The sequence below is a fragment of the Python bivittatus genome, unplaced genomic scaffold (assembly GCF_059951505.1).
Source record: "Python bivittatus isolate LINGU-HERP-01145 unplaced genomic scaffold, Pbiv_v1 ctg000220_np1212, whole genome shotgun sequence".
Classification (NCBI taxonomy): Eukaryota; Metazoa; Chordata; class Lepidosauria; order Squamata; family Pythonidae; genus Python; species Python bivittatus.
Window position 1 is genome coordinate 12,745,324 of NW_028277048.1, and position 19,568 is coordinate 12,764,891.

A 19,568-nucleotide genomic window follows, 5' to 3' on the forward strand; every position below is an offset into this window, starting at 1 on the left:
GTAACATATATAGATCTGTCTTCCAACATAGAAATGCCACTGCTACTTTTCAGAATCTTCTATCTGAGATATTTGCCTCACCCGGGAACATTGATGCTGGAATAGGTGGAAGGAAAACAAACAAAACAAGAGAGAAACTAGCATTTCTTTATTGGACACCAGAATAAAATTAGCTTGGTTTCTATCACCTTGGTCCCTTTCTCACCCTGTCGACCTTCACTGCCAACTGGCCCAACAGGTCCCTGGAAGAGAGAAACAAAGTCACTGCATAAATCACTTGGATTAAGATCTTGTGGTTTAACATTTCTGCCCTTCTTCTAGAGAACAACTTAGTTCTTTTCAGACCCCTAATCTTATAAAATAAACATGTACAATTTTGTTCTGACCATAAGCCCAAACAAAAATTAAACTTGTTATCAATAAAAAACAATCAGGCAAATCACACATAATAAAATGGACAGCATACAGATCTTTAGAGAAGCCATCCCCATGGAACTGGTACATGGATAGAATCAACAACAACACAGAAATAAAAGATCTCAAAGGAATTCCAGAAGTACACACGTTGGCATAAATATTGTACATTATTTTGACAATTAAAGAGAAGATGAGAATTCATAGAATTTGCTTAGCTTTAAGCAAAGCCAGTGAAAGAACTATGATCGTCCAAGTCAACCTCAACCTTCTTTGTAAGCAGAACATCAGTGTGACTTTTCTGAAAGACTCTTTTCATTTCAACAGCTCAGAAACAAAATCTTCATTTTATAGCAGGAACGGAAAGAAAAGTTTGCATATTTTCAATTTCACCTAACATGGCAAATATAAAATTGCAAATTATATACCATATTCTGCAATCTAAATGAATCTAACCTAAAGTTATAGCGTCAACCTGCACAGAGCCAATGTTCTTGATCAGAAGGGCCAGGACCAGAAGAAGCTAAGTTGGGGACTATGTCCTTGATTTTGGAATTTCTGCCAAAGGAGAGATTACATCTATTTCCAGGTGTTTATGATGTGAAATTGCAAATGCATGATTTCCTCTAAGGACCTTAGATGCATTTTAATATTGGTTCAGCTTGTTTACAAGAAATATTTTCCACTCATAGAAGAGGAAGCGGGGCTGGGAGGGAGCTTGACCAAACAGAATTCTTGATTCCATGGAAGCATCTGTGGGAGCATCCATTCTGTTTTACTGGCTACATAACAGGGCAGTATTTGGCTACATCGTTTTTTCTGGCAGATTTTTTTTTAAATCCCTTAAAAAAAAAGATCTAGCAAACATTTTCTTTCGTGACTTTTTCTAATGTAAAGAGCCTTTGTATATAACTTTTCATAAAGTGTGTTTTCATCATCAACTCCCCAAGAAGTTCATTTTGTTTTGTTTTTGTAAAGCACCTTAATGTTATTCTTCATTACATAATTATCCAGGTGCAGGCTTTCTTGAATGGACATTTCTCCATTTTTTTAAACATATCAAATTACCGTCTTTTGGCTAAGAGGGCTCTGGTGCCAGAATATCACATCTTTAATCTATGCCCAATTTTCCTTTAGCTGCTTTATAGCCCATCAAGAAAGTAGTTAAGAATTTCTACTAACGTACACTAATCTTCTATAATAGAAAAAACCATGTGTATGAAGAAATGAAGAGCTTAACAATAGGGATCATTTATCCTATGACAAAAAATGAAACTGCACTAAATATCCTGAAATTGTACGATCTAATTTTGCTGGTTGCAGTATATTACAAAAAAACCATTTGGCTATTATATAAGGTCACAAAGACTGCCTGTATCATTCCCTTCTCTTGTCATGAACTGGAGGTTTGGGCTGTGTAATACTTTAGATTCCATTCCATACATGGGGGTAGAAACATAGCATCTCCCTGCTACTCCTTATGCAGCCATATCATTTTCCAGGATTGAGCATCAGCTAAAGGGGGCAACCAAGGGATCTGAAGAAAAGATGTGGTTGCTTTAAAGAGTCATAGGCAGATGCTGTGGATGTACAGTTGCATGACCTGAACCACCTTTTCTAAATTATTTCAAAGCAACATCCATTTACGTGAGATAGCTCTTTATATGGGCTGCATAAGGCAGCTGTGCTACGGCAAAAGCAGCTGATGTACAAGGAACCCAAATACGGATGTGCAAGATGAAACATTTGGTTGAAATGGCACATCATTTCACAGGCTTCCTCTGAAAAAGTGAAAGCTAGCCGTACATTTGTAATTTAAAAAACAAATTGAAAAACTAACAGCCTAAATTTATGGATTTATTTATTTATTTAGTGCCTTCGAGTCAGTGTTGACTCCTGGTGACTGCCTGGACAAGTCCCTGCAGCTTTCTTGGCAAGATTTCGGAAGTGGTTTGCCCTTGCCTGCTTCCTGGGGCTGAGACTGGCCCAAGGCCACTCCTGGAGACTTTTCCAAAGTACTATGCAATACAAGGTAACTGAGGACTTGAAGCTTCTTCGGCTTCTTTCCCATTTGTCTTCTGGGATGATAGTCCCAACTTACCCTCTTTCCTGGTGGCCCAGGAGGACCTGGTTCCCCAAAAGCTCCAGGGGGCCCCTAAACAAGATAGAAAAACAAATAATATTATTTCTAGGCACACCATTTGGGAATGCATGTGTGGTAGTGAACAGAGAAATTCTCCTGATCCTATAACGTGGTCTGATACATGTCAAGCCAGAAAAGAATGTCAGTGAGTTCAATGATACTAAGTTATACCTGAGTGAATCGATATAAAATTCCTACTGTATATAAATGTGCCACTTACGCATGAATGGCTTTTTACTTGTGATGGTCATTATTTGGAGCAATGGAAGTGACCTTTAAGCATACACCAGCATTAATACTTTAAGGGACAACTAGAGACTGTGCAACATTCTCACATCAAAATGCTTTTAACATTTTGATGGGTTTCAACTGTTTTCATTTTAGATTTTCCATATTATTCATCTCAGTAATAGCAGTTAACATACACACACACATATGATATTGATTTATCATAATTTCCCCTGATCTGCTTCCAAATCCTGGAAATTTCAGTTAGCATAATGTTGAAAATTGATTCAGATTTCCTTATCAACTCTTTAGAGAACTTCAATTCTTAGGTTTTATTTATTTATTTTACTAAATTTAGAAGGCTGCTTGGCTCCCAAATCCCACCTTACATATTTCAAAATGGTAAATTGGGGAGAAGAAACAAAATAGTCAGCTCAATTTGGATATACACTGAACACGTGGATTCACATCCCATATATAATGATGGAATCTGAGCTGTCTGCAACTACAGCAACCAGGAAAAAGAGTTGAGAATCAATGAAGATGCCAACAATGTGTGATAATTGAAAAAAGCAAATTCAAAATAGGGAACATTAGAAATGGAATAGAAAATCAAACTGCTGATATTGTAATGTCCTTATATGTACATCCAAATCTGGAATAATGCATCATTCTGGTCACCAGTTTTGAAAAATGATATAATAGAGCTGGAAAAAGTACAGAAGAAAGCAATCAAAATGTGTGTGTGTGTGTGTGTGTGTGTGAGAGAGAGAGAGAGAGAGAGAGAGAGAGAGAGAGAATGAGAGAGAGAATACCTTCCCTATGAGAAAACACTATAATTTGAGGATTATTTAGTTTGGCAAAAAAAAGATGATGGGGAAGCTATGATCAAAGCATATAAAATCACACATGCTATGGAGAAAGTGGACTTACATACATACGTACATACTCAACCCACTATTCACTTTCAGGGTGATATGCAGAGCACAGAAAAGGAGTAAGAACTAGAAAGGAAAAGAAACTAAAGATATGAAATAAGAATGAAAGAAAAGGAAATAAAGCTAAATCTAATTCACCACACCATCATTCTCTGTGCCTTTCCATAGTCTTCTGTTCTTGCAAACTGCTTTTGTCTCAACCACACCCACAATCATTATATGTATTACTTTTGTTGTTTAGACTTCTCATCTCCCTGTTTCTGAGGATCTTGTCAACTCCATTCAACTCAGTCTTTCCCTTTCCCTCAACCCATTCACCCTCTATATAATTGTTTTGCAGTTCAGTCCTCTCTGATTTTCTCTATATGATCAAAGTACCCCAGTGTACTTCTCTCATATCAGTCACCCACTTTTGTATTCGATCCACGTTCATTGAGCACTTATTCATTCTTGACCCTCTCTCTTCTTGTCTTACCGCACACACTTCTACCCCCCAGCATTCTACTTAGTTTTATGTTTCTTCTGACATTCCCAACTCACTCTTCCATATATCAAAATGGATAGAAGCAGGGTCTTAAAAACATTTTCACTTCTTTTGACAAAGAAATATTCCTCACGACAGATCACATGCTACCCATTACCTTTCTTAATATCTGAACATTTCTCCATCCATTTTGCCATTTTAATGAATATTTCACCTACAAGGTACACAAATTCATCTCCCTTCACCAGGTTTATGAATAACTTGCAAAGTTTCGCTCTATTTTACCTGTCAAATACAACCACCTTTTTAAAATATTTTTTTAATCCATCCTTTATTATTTTTATAAATAACTCAAGGCAGCGAACATATGCAATACTCCTTCCTTCTCCTATTTTCCCCACAACAACAACCCTGTGAGGTGTGTTGGGCTGAGACAGAGAGAGCGACTGGCCCCAAAGTCACCCAGCCAGATTTCATGCCTACGGTGGGACTAGAACTTACCGTCTCCAGGTTTTTAGTATGATGCCTTAACCACTAGACTGAACTGGCCAAACCTTAACCACTAGACCAAATACTAGACCAAACCTTGGTCTAATTTTTAGATCCATACTCCTTGTTGCATCATACAATTTATATAACATTCAGTGCAAATAATTTGGATTATCAGATGACCACATGGTATTATTTGCATACAAAACTACATGCACATTCCCATCCTCAACCAACACGTTTCTAAGATCATTGCAAGCATTCCTTGTACATTTATCTATAAATACACTAAACAACCAAGGCGACATCATATATCCTAATCTTGCTCTGCTCAAATGATTAGCTAAGCGTCTTGTTTATTCTCATGCATGTTTTATCACCATAAACCACCCTTATTGCATTCAATTCCATATTCATACAAGTTTCATAATTCAACTTTATTTATGTCATCATACACTTCCTTTATGCCAACAAATGTGCAGTAAACCTTCCCACATTCTTGCATTTCTGAATGACCTGTTGAAGAGCAAAACTCTGGTCTGTATTCCTCCTGCTTTGGCATGGTGCTACCTTTCCCAGATTTAACTCATTGTCACCTCTCATACCTTTTCAGTCAAAATTCTCCCACTTTCCCTCATATGCTTAACAAATTAATTTCCCGGTAGTTTTTGCTTTCCCTTTTGCAATCTTTCCCTTTGTACAGGAAAAAAAAAATGGCATTCCTCCAACTATCAGGCACAGACGCAGTCTTCACACACAGCTTCACCATAAATAAATCACATCAATATTTTAACATTTTTCATAGTAACATTCAAAGGATTTCAATTTTACTCTTTGACATATTACCTTCATTCCCTTACAAATCTTCAACATTCTCTTTCCAGCCTTCTCTTGCTTCATTTTCATCCCAAACAATTTCATTACTTTTATTCTTAATTCCACTTACTCTGCTGGAAACTCCTTGTTTGGCTCTTTTCACCCACTTCAAATCACGTTTTTATTTCCTTCAAAATTGCTTTGTATTTTCTCTGCTTCTCCTAAACAACCATCTCTCTGTGAAAAAAGCCTATATAGCCTCAGTATATACTGTTGTTATCAAGGAATTATATGCACATTTTTTGAAAAAGTGAACAAAAATACTGCTACAAAGTAGGAGGCCCTGTTCTTCCCCCAAGTATGTTTCTATACTTACTGGAAGTCCTGGATCTCCCACATCACCTTTCTCACCAGAAACTCCATCCGGTCCCTGCGCAGAAGAAGACAGGAGCAAAGCAAATCAGACTCTGAATATAGACAATACAAATGAGACCTACAACAAAATATTGTAACGTGGAGCACTATGATTCAGGGTTTCAGTCACTTAATTTGTCGTATCTTCTTCCAGAATTCTGCATTCTAAGCACCAGATTGCACTTCCCCGTTCTAACTTGAAACAAGATTCTGTAGCCATTGAATGGGTTCAGACCTCATCAGGATATTTAGGGAGCTTCACCCTTAGAACTTTTTCCTAAACCATTTGTTAACTTCATCAAACCTTGGTAGGTTCCCATGCTTCTTCCCAATCCAGGTGAGGTTCTACCTCTAAAACCTTTACTCATATGCATCAGGAATACAATTAAAACCTTTTTGTTATTTACATCAAGGATAAGAAACCTCTGCAGATTTTGCTGAATGATAATTCTCAGAATAATTCATCACTGGACCTGCTGGCTGCAGCTGCTGTTAACTATAGTTCAGTGACCCCTGGAAGGCCACAGGTTCCACATCCCTCTTCTATGCGATTACTCATCCCAACACAAAAGAAGCCAAGATCTTTCCTCTCTTGCATCCAACTAAAGCTTTGATTAGTCATTTGGAAATCTAAAAAACAGCAGCTCCTAAGAGATGGAAAGACAAACAAGCAAATCCTAGGTGTTGAACCGAGTGCAGGGTGCCTCTCAAGAAAAAGAGCAAACAGTATTGCAGCTGTCATGTAATTAGAGACATGAAAGACAGGCTCTGAGCAGGATTCCAGTGTGAGATTTCTCTTTGACCTGAAAGCTAAAAAAAAGAAAAGCTCTGGCTTTCAAATTTTCCTCCTACTTCTTACCCCACCAAATCCTTTCCCAAAGCCAAAAATGAAATGTGACAATGTTGTGACTCAGTTCAAGGCTGATACTCACAGGAGGACCAGGCTCTCCAGATGGGCCTGGGTCACCAGGAAATCCTATCGGACCCTGTGAGGGTGAAATGCAAGCCACAAATATCAGAAAGGTCCATGACCATAAAAGTATCAGTTCTCCAAAGCTGAAAGGAAACTACTCCACCTCAGCCCTAACTGCAAATATTATCAATTAGAGACTATGTCAGTTGGTCTTGTTAATGGTTTTCTACATCTCTTGAATCTGAGATCTGAATTGGGAGAGCATCCATCTTGAATTATTTATTTAGCAGATTTATATAGCCACCCATCTCACCAAAGCACCTCTGGGTGGTGCACAACAGTTAGATAAAAAGACAGATATAAAAACAACAGAAAAAATATAAAACCACATTCATAAATATCATCCCAATTCCGCTAGTGGCTTGCAACAGACATCCGTGTGGTCTCTTCCAGTTTTATCGATTCATATTTATTTATTTGATTTTTATCCCACCTTTATTATTTTTTGTAAATAACTCCAGCCGGTGAACATACCTAATACCCTTTCCTCTTCCTTTTTTCCCCACAACAACAACCCTGTGAGGTGAGTTGGGTGGAGAGAGAGGGACTGACCCAAAGTCACCCAGCCGGCTTTCGTGCCCAAGGTGGGGCTGGAACTCACCGTTTCCTGGATTCTAGGCCAGCACCTGAACCACTACACCAAACTGGGTATGTATGTATGTATGTATGTATGTATGTATGTATGTATGTATGTAAATAAAAATATCAATTTTTGAATTCTCTGAAGAGAGGCAGTTAACTCTCCTCCACTACAAAATGAGAGTGCTCACTCTGCTGCCCATTCAAGGTAGTTGTGGAATCTTTCCTGGAAGTTGCTATAGAACTGGATAATCAATAAGGCCATAGAGTCATTATATGTGTCATGTGAGATGGACATGACACATCTTTTCATACAAGAGATAGGACCAAATAGCTGTAGTCACTTTGAAATTCAGAAACTTTTAGCTCACCAGGTTTCCTTTGGATCCATCTTCTCCTGGGGGGCCTTTTTTTCCAGGTGGCCCTGCTGCTCCAGACTGGCCAGAATCTCCTTTTTCACCAATGTCACCTTTCACTCCCTGTGAATGCACACACAGATATGTCCCAGAGTCTCCCACCATTGTGATGAGAGACTCCCACCAGAGTATAACTTCATTCAATCCTCCTTCGCATTAAGCTGATCATGTAATCTAAGAGAGGGGAGTGACATCTGTGCTCTGAATCAATATAATCAAGTGACCCAACACTTCAGAGATTTATCTAGTGTAGGGAAACTTTGGGTTCCAAGCAGCATGCCCTAGAAAGAATGGGGAGGCAATACCACATTTGATGTATCCTTTTCAAAACTCAGGAACTCACTTGTTGGCCTGGTTCCCCTGGTGGTCCAGGGTCCCCTGCTTCACCTGGTTCACCCTAGAAGGTGGGGGGGGAAAATAAAGAATGAATCTTTAACCCAGCCATGTTGTCTTTCCAGTTCTTATCTGAGACCTGTTTTCAGAAATGTACATTGAGACATATTAAAATGTATCCATCAATATCATTTCTAAAAACTGGACTCCTGCAGTGTACCTATGGACCACTTCATTAGTCTCTGCCAAACTGCCTGCCCATTTTTTTTCTTTTCTTTTTTTTTAAATATTCTTTTACTTGAAAAAAAAAATAACTACAGCATGTTCTTTATTTCCAGTAATGCCTTTGGTTCCTACAGGCATTTTTAGAGCAAAAACAGTAGCTGAAACTAGTCCAGTGCTTTGTCTGAAAGTATGTCCAGAAACCCACCAACCTCCCAAAATAGGTAAGGTGGGCAGTTGGAAGAATCTGGGAAGTCCAAATAGGATGGTAAGGGGCATCCGTGTCAATTTGCTTTTGGGTGAACATTTCTATTAACTATACAAACCATGGCAGCTTTTTTATGTGAACAATTGTAATACACTCTCAACATTCCAAATACACAGTTTTTCTCCAAATCACAGAACACAGATGGAAGTTCCTAACCAAAAGAAGGGCCCTTCTGGTTAGAAACTGTCCCCTAGGGCAAGATTCAGCTTGTGATATATCCAGGAACTCCAGAAGTCCCTAGAAGTCACTGGATCTAGATTTCTCGTAGTGCTCTTCAAAATAACTAGTTACCACCACCTACTGAGCTGTGGGAATTACTGGGCTTTCATTTTTATATTCCTGATTTTGAATTTCCAAACTAGCACACAGGACCAGATATGGTGATCCTGGAATCCACCTAAATCAGAACCTAAATAGTTCCAAGATTAAGCATTTTTCTTTAAGGAACATATCAACATCTGGAACAAGTAGTAATTGGAAATAGTTTTGTTCTGTTTTTTTAAGTTTAACAGGGCCTCTTAGCCTTTTACCCCTCCTTTCCCATCCAGAACTGTCTTTTTAATCTGACACTTTATTCATCATGCCATTCTAACCTCAGCTGTTCATCATTCCTCCATTTATTCTTCTGTTACACAGTTCGGTTCATAAAATAAGCAGAATTCTTCTGTTTCATGCTTAGCTAAAGCAAATGTATATTATGCAGATTTTTGTTATCTTCCTGTCTACAGATGTGCTCTGCAAGCTAAAATGCTCTTCATAATTCTCCCTCTACCTGTTGATATCCAAAGCACATGTCAACAATTGAGATACACCAACTTCTCGATAACTCCAGCTTCCATCATATTCTCTTCCCTTCCTAATTTACAGTTGCCACAACACTCAGTTTGCTTCCTCTGGAATAACTCAAAGCTCCATATATCTGCTGCTAGCAAAATTCTAGGCTGCCAGAGAAAAGAGTATGTATGCAAATATTAAGGGGAAATTACAGCCTTCCTTTCCCTTCTAGATGCATGGATGTACCGAGGAAAATGCTGAGGCCCATGGTGTTGCCTCCAATACCATCACATAGTGACAGGCCATTAATTCATTGGCTTGGTATTTTCATGCAGATTTATCTCATTTGCACTTTCTAAGCCAGCACAAGAACTAAAACACAAATCTCCTTCCGGGTACACTCTTTTTCAAATTTTGCAATGCCATTTCCAAACAAAAGGAAATATATCGGTAAAACAAAAATGCATCCAAAAATGTGGATAGAATGAAAGTAGTGTTGCAAAATAAACCAGATAAATTGCTTACCCACATGCAGCTATTACGAGAAAGGCATACGAGTTTTCATGCATATTTTGGGAGGTGGGGGTGGAGGGAGATCACAAACTAATACAGAAATGGGATAGAAACACAATCTAACCTCAGAGATTCCCTCTTCCTGCACCGCAACTGCCTCCCTTCAAGAAAAATTCCAAGTTCCCCCATCGCTGACGCCAAATACTTCAGATTCCCTAGCCCCTGTTGGATCAAGCCATCTGTACATTACATGGGTTGCCCGTCCACCTGAACTATCCTATCTTGGCCTCACCTTTTCACCCACAGCACCAGGCTGGCCGACCCCACCACGTTGACCTTGTGGGCCCTGAAATAAAGAGACATACAAGAACCAATTCAGAGAAAGCACCCCAGCCTTGAATGTTAACTGCTAAGTTGACTACCTAATCAAACAGCTTGGAGCATTTTCTTCCCTCTTCAACTAATATTGTATCTGTATAATATCTGTCGCTTTGTTGTTTTCACTCATCCCCTATTGCTTTATGCCACGGCTCCAGACCAAATAACTCATTGACATTTATAATCTTTGGACACTGTGAAATTTAATACCCAGAGCATTTCCTGACACCAAAGCCAAACGATGCTTCTCTTTTGGCATGCAGGGTGCTTCATGTGCATCAGAAGGCCCTACATATTAATGGATGCTGCTGAACCCAGGCACTTACCTAAACTGATTTTGAAGGGTCCTCATAAGATTACTTGACCTGCTGCATTACCTAGGCGTCTACAGTACCTGCTCAATAACTACAGCTACTGAGATCTCTTGGGGATACTTCCCTGGTGGGACCATCCATCCATCAAATTAGCACATCATGGAGACACATGAAACCATTCTTGGCAGTTGCTCCATTTGCACGGACCTGCTTTTGAGCTGCTATTGATAAAGGGAAGACTGAATTTGTTTTATGACTGTATTAATTTTTTCTGTCTCTATCAGTTTAATCTATATGCTGGGTTTATTGTCAATATCCATTAGCCTGTTTAATTTACTTCTTAATTTTCTATTCTGTCTTTCGATCTGCAAGGATCCCCAGGAGCATCCATGCTTTATGGTTCTGATTATATTGCATCTAAAGCTATTAGAATGAGTAATGGTGTAAAACCCAATCAATAAATTAAAAAAATGTGGTCACCGTAACCATAATTGTTTTGAAATTGTTGTTACAAAGTCAATGGCTGCAGATCATTTCCATTTAGGAAATTACTCAATTTGCAGTGTATACTTTACACAACAGCTTTCATGTAAAATGAACATGTGACCTTAGTGCTATGAATAAATGCCCTGGTCTATGGCTAGGAATGTATCTGGGATATGGTTTAATGTGGTAAATTGGAGCTATACAGATATTTTGATTTTTCTCGTCTGTCATATTTTCATATTCAACCAAGAATACTTTATAACCTGTCTCCCCAATATTCCAACTACAATTGTACCACTAATTCATATAACATATAGCAACCCCTCACAAAACAAATCATCTCTGAAGAATTACCCAAAACTATCAGTCTAATACTTGTGCACATATTGGAGCCTCCATCCTTCCCGAGAGGAAGGTGGGAATATGCTTTTGAGTAATCCAGGACACCCAAATGTCTGAAATGACCCTTCTCCCCTTTTGCTTTACATGGAAAAAAAAAAACTGCTCACATCTCCACCACTGGGACCCTGTGGGCCTCGGGCCCCTGGAGCTCCAAGTGGGCCCTAGAGGAGAGACAAGGGGAAAGATTTATAAGTGATCCTGGCAGTAAAATCAAGGACAGGGTCAAAGGTGAAGCCAGAGGGGAAATGAATGGCTCTTACCATTGGCCCAGCATCACCACTTTCTCCCTTCTCACCTGGGGGCCCTGGCATTCCCTGTGAGGGAAACACACACGTCAAGTACACATACTACAGTGAGCAGCAGAAAACATTCCATTCAGTTTCTGATATTCCTGTGTTTGAGACAATGTTCAGATGTAAATAGCATATTTGAAATTTGCATAGGGATTTTTTCCTTCTTCTTTTTTAAAATAATTTAAATAATCTCAAATTTAGTAGGGGAACCAATGTAGGCACAGACATGCAAATTGTGTAACATGATTGTGTAACTGCACCAATACCAATACTCAAATGAAACATTTTTAATTTTTACCATGACATTCCAGATCTCAGCAAACTATGCTTTATATCTGTCCACTTTAAATTAATCCTCAATATTTGGAGAAACAGGTTCCCAAAGTATCAACTTTTAGCATATCAAATTCAGCCAATTTAGCATTCTGTACAAAGATGGATTTTAGCTATGATCATCAACCAAAGCCTTTTCATATCTGAACTTCATGGGTTTGGATGTTTGGCTACTAACTCAATAGTTAATTTGTAGAATACATTGTATAATGAACCAGCTAAAGATAATTCTGTTTACATAACACTAAGCCAAAACAAAGCTGTCCAAGTTTTAAATTATTCAGGTTTAATATATTGTGTGAATGTTGCTGCTAGGTCTTTAGCTTATTTGCTTAAACAAGTTGTACAAACCTAGCCATTGAATATTACAGAGTGGTTAAGGGATTAGTCTGGGACTGGACAAATCAGGTCCAAGTCTCTACTCCCCCTCCATGGGGTTCACTGGTTTTGTTAACAGCCACTATCTCTCAGCCAACCCTACTTCACAGAGTTAGGGTTATGAGGATAAAATGGGTGATCCCTGTATGCACTGTCTTGAACTCCCAAAGGAAAGACAGGATTTAACTGGATAGAGAAACAAAACAAATGAAAACAAAACAGGAATCTGATTTCTTTAATGCTGCCTCCATTCAAAGTATGGCAGCCTTCTAAAGGCTGTTTGATGTTCTCATACACACCTGTAAACCAGTTGGGCCACTGACACCTGGAAATCCACGGGTTCCTTCATCTCCTTTCTGGCCAAACATACCCTGTTGCCCTCGACGCCCAGGCTCCCCATCAGCTCCCTATAAGCAAAATATTGTGTTAGGGGTCAACAGTTCCCCATCTGGCACTTCTCTGGGAGAGCCAAAAGTCTGGGATGAATACAATAGAGCGGAAAGGCAGGATCTTAACCAGGCAAGATCTTTACCACCACCTTGGGCAGGAACATCTTGATAGATAAGGAAAATAGGGATAAGGGAGAGGAGCTGAACTGTGCATGGAGGGGACAAACACTTTGAAGGGAAATGATGTACTATATTTACTTGAAAGAAAGAGAAACATCTCAGAAAAAAAACTTTAAATAGTAGGGCATTTTGGATTTACTGAAAATACAGTAAAAGGAAGGCTCCCCCCACCCACTCAAACTTCCTTAAGTTGTAGAAGTCATCTTAAATTCATACTGTTTCAGAAAAAATGTTGGGGTAAAGTAAGACTTACAGCAGATCCTGGATGCCCAATAGGACCCTGGATCCCAGTAGGTCCTGGGGGACCCTGTAGGAAGAGAAAGAACATGAAACAGTGACACTCATTCCCCTGTCCTTAGTACTGAATTCCTGCTCTTCCAATCTTTTAAAGAAATGTCCCTAATCCAACCCTAAAGAAATAGCATGCAAATGTGGGAGTAGGTTTAAAAGACAATAGTTAGAAGTTACATCAAAGCCTTTGAGCAATCTCCTTCAAACTCACCGCTTCTCCTTTGTCCCCCTTGCTTCCCTTCTGTCCTGGGCCACCCATTTCTCCCTGCACACACATAAATTAAGAGACAGAAAAATGAATGAAACTCATAAAGCAGAGCATGCATCACTACAGCAATTATTGTCAAGAACATTTGTCCCACTGACTAAAATGTTGGCTGAGGAAGCCAGCTATGGAAATAATTGCTAGGGAAATCTCAGTAAAGTTGTTGCCAAGCCACGTGTTGCCAAGGAAACAAAAATTGATCGATGTAGTTGAATGGACCTAATATACCTCCCTCTTCCTCCAAAACCTGGCCAAATGCAGGTGCCTTACTTTGTCACCATCCTCTCCAGCAAGCCCTGGTGGCCCAGCTGGACCTGGAAGCCCCACTGGACCTGGGATTCCATCATGACCAGCTGGACCCATTGGTCCTCGATCACCCTGGGGAAAAGCAAATGCAAGAACAGAGGTGAACACAGATGTTGATTATGGAAAAAGCAGTTTCCACCATGCACAGAAAAGTGGATGCTATGGTTTATGGAAACCTTAATTCGACACACTTTGGGAATAAGCTTTCTTTAGAACTCTCAGTTTCACTAACTAGATGCTAGCACTCAGAGATCCACTGCAATCCACAGGTTATATACAAGGTGTAGACCCACAATTCTGCATCAGAGTTATCACAGACTGAGGATGCTGATACAAAGCAGCATAAAAATCAGGTCGCTAGCAACCAATCAATTAATATCCCCATTTTATGTGAGGAATAAGAGATAAATAATCAGCATAGGCCAGTAATGGCAAGATTTTTTCCCTTTCAATTTTACTTGTAGTAATTTCTATAAATCAGCCTGTGACCTAATGAGCAGATTCCAGTCTAACAAATCTTGACATTTGGCTTTGACATTATTTATACTAGGAAATTACAGGCAAAAGCTTGCATAAATGCCATTGTTTCATGTGTCATCCTGCTCTGATGGACAGTCTGCTTCTTAAAGTGCTGAAACTAGCAATTTATAAGGCAATATTAACCTCACAGTACTACTTCTTAATAATACAAGTGGACATCTGGAAAACCTTTTCATACTATTATTCATCCTTGCTATCTGGCTTCCTTAAATCCATTTTTATCTGCAACACTTTTCTTTTTCCTATCAGTATTTTAATCTGATAGTGACACTTTTTTAGATTTTAATTAAAACTTGGCTAAGTGCACATTTTTGTATACTAAGAAATGCAAATCCTTGTTCCCCATCAAAAAGATTAAAATATAAAGTAATGAAATGAGAGGAAAGCACGTTTATATGCACAATAAGTCCAATGCAGTTGCTAAGCTGAATTTATACCATCTCACATTGGATAGGGCCAGACCCATGATGGAACAAGTGATACCTGTAAGGATCTGAGCAGAGGATTTCTTTGCATTGGAAGTAAAAGGATCAGACCTGAAGGATTTATTAGGGCTCAGGTCAGGATCCTGTGGTTTTATCTTAAAACTGTCTCTAAGCCATGCTTCCCAATCTGATGTTCTTCAACTAGCTGGGCTATATTCTCATCGCAGAGAAGGAATTGTAGACTAACACATCTGGAACTTGGGGAAGGCTATAATAAGTATTCACTAGATGGCTTTCCTTTACCAAAGCCCCTAGGTGAGCCTCTCTTTAGGTCAAGAACATGGTCTGCATGTTAGCTGAGCTGTGAATGTCTCTTTTTAAAACTGATCACTGGCAAGGCAGTGGCTTATACATACCGGTGCTCCTTTCTCCCCTGCAGGTCCAGGGGGTCCTTGATTGCCCCCTCTTCCTGGGAGTCCAATGCCTCCAGCTGCTCCAGAGGGACCTCGCTCCCCAGAAGAACCCTGTCAAGAGGGAATATATCTATGAACCCCCTCCTTCTGATCGGAAGTTATCTCTAATACAGACCTCTCCTTTGATTCACGTTTGCCACTACCCCTATTAATTCAGGCTGCCACATCACTACCAAGAGTTTGACTTCAAGACTATCTTGCTGCAATAAAGGAATCTTCACTTCACTGATAATGAGTATTATTTGCATATCCTCTCTCTCCATCACAGATTGGAAGTCTCTTGTCTTCCTTTTGATGTTATGGGAAAATGCCAGTTTACTTACCATGGGGCCTGCTGGACCAGGTGGCCCTTCTGCTCCTTTCAATCCAGTTGGTCCCTGTGAGGGAAAGTAAAACAGAGGAAGATGACTTTGCACAGAAGTGTCTAAGTTTCATCTTCCCTCCTTACTCTCTTTTTCCTTTTATATTGGATCTTTTAGACTACAAACTTGCAGGCAGGAACAGGAGAACCTCACTGTGGTTGATCAGACCAAAGGCTCATTTAACCTAGCATGATGTTTCCAATAGCAGCAAGGAAACTGATCCATGATATCTTTTACCCAAGGCATACGCAACACAACATTCCTATCTTGCTCATTCCAAGCAAATTGCATTTAGAGGTACAATATATGGAACATGGTGGTTCCAGCCAGATAACCCAGCTAGATTATATTAGCCTGGTATAGCATAGAGCTTTCGTCTGTTCCACACCCATCATAACTATTAAGTTCCACATCAATTCCTTTCCATCTGTTTAATGGACACTTACAGTCTCTCCTACAGGTCCACGAGCTCCAGTGAAGCCTCTAATTCCAGGAGGGCCATTTATGCCTGGGACACCACTAGGTCCAGGATTACCCTAGAAGTAAAGATCTAGTTTTACTATGCAGATACTTCTAACAATTTTGATGTGGGCTGGTTTCATTGGTCCTGCCATACTTTAGACACAACCAATTGTAGTTACTGGTCCCAGATGCATGGATGCACATGTGTTTTGCTACAGTCCCACTACAAAGGATTTTGCAGACTGGAGGTTGCATAAGCAAGCTCTTAATCCTTGTATTGAACATGATAAAAATACAGAATGCTTATTGCCCTAGGACAAAAATGTAGCTCTTCCGAGATGTATATGTCGCAATCCATCTAAGTCAATGCTGATACTGGTTTAGGGACATTTGGCAGCATTAGGAAAATCCTAATGCTATTTCACCTGCTCCCACCCCCTTGTTTATGACTATGGTACCTGCAAGTGCTCACCTTGGCACCTTCCCTACCAGCAATACCGGGCAGCCCTTGTTCTCCAGGAGGACCAGGGGAGCCTGGGTGGCCTCTCTCCCCCATAGGGCCAGTTTCTCCTGTGTTTCCCTGTGATGTAGAGAAGACATAATGCTTTTGAGAGCAGGTAAAATTTTGTAATAAGAAGTAGCTATGAGAATGTTAGAATTGCTTTGGGTCATCCTTCAGATCATCCATTCTGCATTTGAAAAGATTCAACAGGTATCTCCATGGTATCTCCTTAATGATGCCCAATAAGGGTCCAAGAAGAGCATAATCAAGACAATCTCTTCTCCTTCCTATACTTGGACTACACTACTGAACTGAAGGCTTGACACTTCCACCCCAAGCTATCTGAAAGTTTCACATATAACATATAGCTATCCATCTTGCTGAGATGGATAAATTAACTTATTTGATTAGAGAACACATAACTATCTACATTTATTGGTGACTGGAAATTTCTTATGGACCTTTTGCATAAAAATGAAAAAAACGAATTTGTGATTTATGGCTTTGATGATTAGACAGGATAGATTATAGAAAAAAGAGTATTATGATGCAACTTGAGAGAGAGAGGTTAAAATATAACTGTATTTATAACTGCTGTGAAAATATCAGAAGCCAGTTCTTGGTATCTTTTTTCTTTCTTTCCTATTTTTCAACTTTTTTCTTCTTTTTTCTTCTTTTTGCTTTCTCTTTTCTTTTCTTTTTTTCTTCCTTACTTTATATTAGTTTATGTTAATTTTTATCTTCTTTTTTTTAAAGTTTCAATAAAAATAATATTTTTTAAAAATCTAGTTATTATATCCATATATTAACTAAAGAGGGAAACTCATAAGAGCTTGAAGGAAAATGGAACATCATTTAAACTAATAAAAGATTGCAATGGAGGATAGAGGAGACAAAGTTACCACCCAAAACAGCCTATTCCACTGCTGTTAGCTCTTCTTGCTATGAAGGATTATCTGATGTTCATAGAAATATGATAAATAAATAAATAAATGTTTAGCTATAGCTTACTTCCTTATATTTTCTACCTCCCTAATTCTAGTCCAGAAGACTAGATCAAAGTCCCAGTATTGGAAAGGAGAGAGTGAGAGTATGAATAATGCATCTCCAGCAGTTTTCAAAACATTTAATGTGAGAGAAGGGGGAACTATTAAATATTATTAAATGCATAGGAAATAATCATTGTACTTAATTAACCCTGATCTAGCAGCATCTGTAACAAAACATAATGATGTCAAAATAACAATAAGTGTACAATAACATCATCATGCAGTTGTCACTTATGGGCCCCCAGAACACCACTCAAAGATCAAATATGGCCCTCACCCTAAAAAATGTTATATATCCTACTGTGGTAGCTATAAACTCTGGAATTTTTGATGTATGGTATCTACTAAATTCAAAAAGGAAATCATTAATTTTATATATCAAGCTTGCACATGGATCTCGCTGCTACCTTAGTAACTTGGAGATGAATCTCAGCCAAGGTTGCTCGGTTTTATTTATGAATACATGTTTTAATTATGAATACATGAACTAAAGAATCTCTTTACCTGTGGCCCCACAACTCCAGTTGGTCCTGGTGGGCCGGTTTTGCCATGAAATCCCTATAGAAAAGAGAAAGGAAGATTACTATCCAAAATGATGCGAATATCAACTAAGGAGTCCCATGGAGATCTCCCTCATGGTTCACTCATCCAGGAGCCCAGCAGTTCCCAAACAGGTATTAGATGATTACTTTCAGAATTGCAGCCAGTGTGCCAAATTCATTGGGGAATTTTTGAAATTGAAGTCCAACATATCTGAAGAACTATATCAGGTAAGACGAGCCAAAATGTAATGCCCAACAGTAGGGGTATAACTGAAACCCAGCTGGCCATTTTACAGTTTTGAAGACTGATCACCTTAGAACTTGTGGAGAAAAAGGTGTGACTGGCATTTTTTTCCCCTTCATCCCATGGAGAAGTGAAGATCATTTTGGAGAGGCAACAGCAGAATGCTGAGTCCATTAAGGAAATATAGATAAGGCAGCCAGACAAATTTCAAGGCAAGAAATCAGCAAAGGGGGACAGGACAGGAAAAAAATAAAAAAATAAAAAAAGGATGTTATCCATGGCACCAACCTTGAGTGGAGCTCACATTAATACTTACTGCCTCACCACGCTGGCCTGGATGTCCTGGTAGACCATCTTTCCCTACGGGACCCTTCCAAACAGAAATAATTGTTAATCGTGGTAGGTGTTGAAAGCTACTAAATTTGGTGCCTGTCAGGATCTTTCCTCACTTAACTTCATTATTTTATTTATTTATTTATTTATTTGCAACTCTTCTAATTCGAAATCAATCAAACAATGGAAAATTGGCATATTGTAAAGGAAATGTCAACTTCCGTGAGGGAATGTCCAGTAGACCCTGGGAACACAGAGGAGGAAGCAAGAGTGTTATAGGAGGGAGTCAGGCCATTACAGAAAAGATTCCTTGGCCCAGGGGAGGGGAGAACATGAGAAAGAGGCTCAGAGTAATTCCACCTTAATTATGCTAGGTATAAGTTGATCCATAGAGCTGTTTGGACAGGCTTTCAAGAATCTCGCTGTCTCTCTCTCTTTCTAGAAATCTAAGTGGTTCTTGTTTCCTGAGTCTGCCTGCTTCCAGCATCATCTTTATTTACAAGAAAACCACTGAGTCCCCTGGACAGTTCTAGAAAATGTAAATGGTGGCTGCTTGCAGCTCAGCCGTATGTTTAAAGGTTTGCCCAGCTGCCTCAAAAAAGGACAAAGAAAAGCTG

At 39.2% G+C, this 19,568-nt stretch overlaps 1 protein-coding gene across 3 annotated transcripts in view; it reads right to left on the reverse strand.

Annotated features, from left to right (window-relative positions):
• COL5A3 (collagen type V alpha 3 chain) overlaps positions 1-19,568 on the reverse strand; it is a 116,649-nt gene that overhangs the window by 12,497 nt on the left and 84,584 nt on the right. For all 3 annotated transcript variants that reach the window (XM_088137909.1, XM_088137910.1, XM_088137912.1), the window contains exons 37-55: positions 18,935-18,988; positions 18,337-18,390; positions 16,754-16,861; positions 16,266-16,355; positions 15,781-15,834; positions 15,401-15,508; positions 13,984-14,091; positions 13,660-13,713; positions 13,411-13,464; positions 12,888-12,995; positions 11,845-11,898; positions 11,692-11,745; positions 10,297-10,350; positions 8,238-8,291; positions 7,850-7,957; positions 6,859-6,912; positions 5,889-5,942; positions 2,516-2,569; positions 189-242 (exon numbers count right to left, since the gene is read on the reverse strand). In XM_088137909.1, the coding sequence (XP_087994035.1) occupies positions 189-242; positions 2,516-2,569; positions 5,889-5,942; positions 6,859-6,912; positions 7,850-7,957; positions 8,238-8,291; positions 10,297-10,350; positions 11,692-11,745; positions 11,845-11,898; positions 12,888-12,995; positions 13,411-13,464; positions 13,660-13,713; positions 13,984-14,091; positions 15,401-15,508; positions 15,781-15,834; positions 16,266-16,355; positions 16,754-16,861; positions 18,337-18,390; positions 18,935-18,988 (1,332 nt within the window). The remainder of the gene's footprint in view (positions 1-188; positions 243-2,515; positions 2,570-5,888; positions 5,943-6,858; positions 6,913-7,849; positions 7,958-8,237; positions 8,292-10,296; positions 10,351-11,691; positions 11,746-11,844; positions 11,899-12,887; positions 12,996-13,410; positions 13,465-13,659; positions 13,714-13,983; positions 14,092-15,400; positions 15,509-15,780; positions 15,835-16,265; positions 16,356-16,753; positions 16,862-18,336; positions 18,391-18,934; positions 18,989-19,568) is intronic.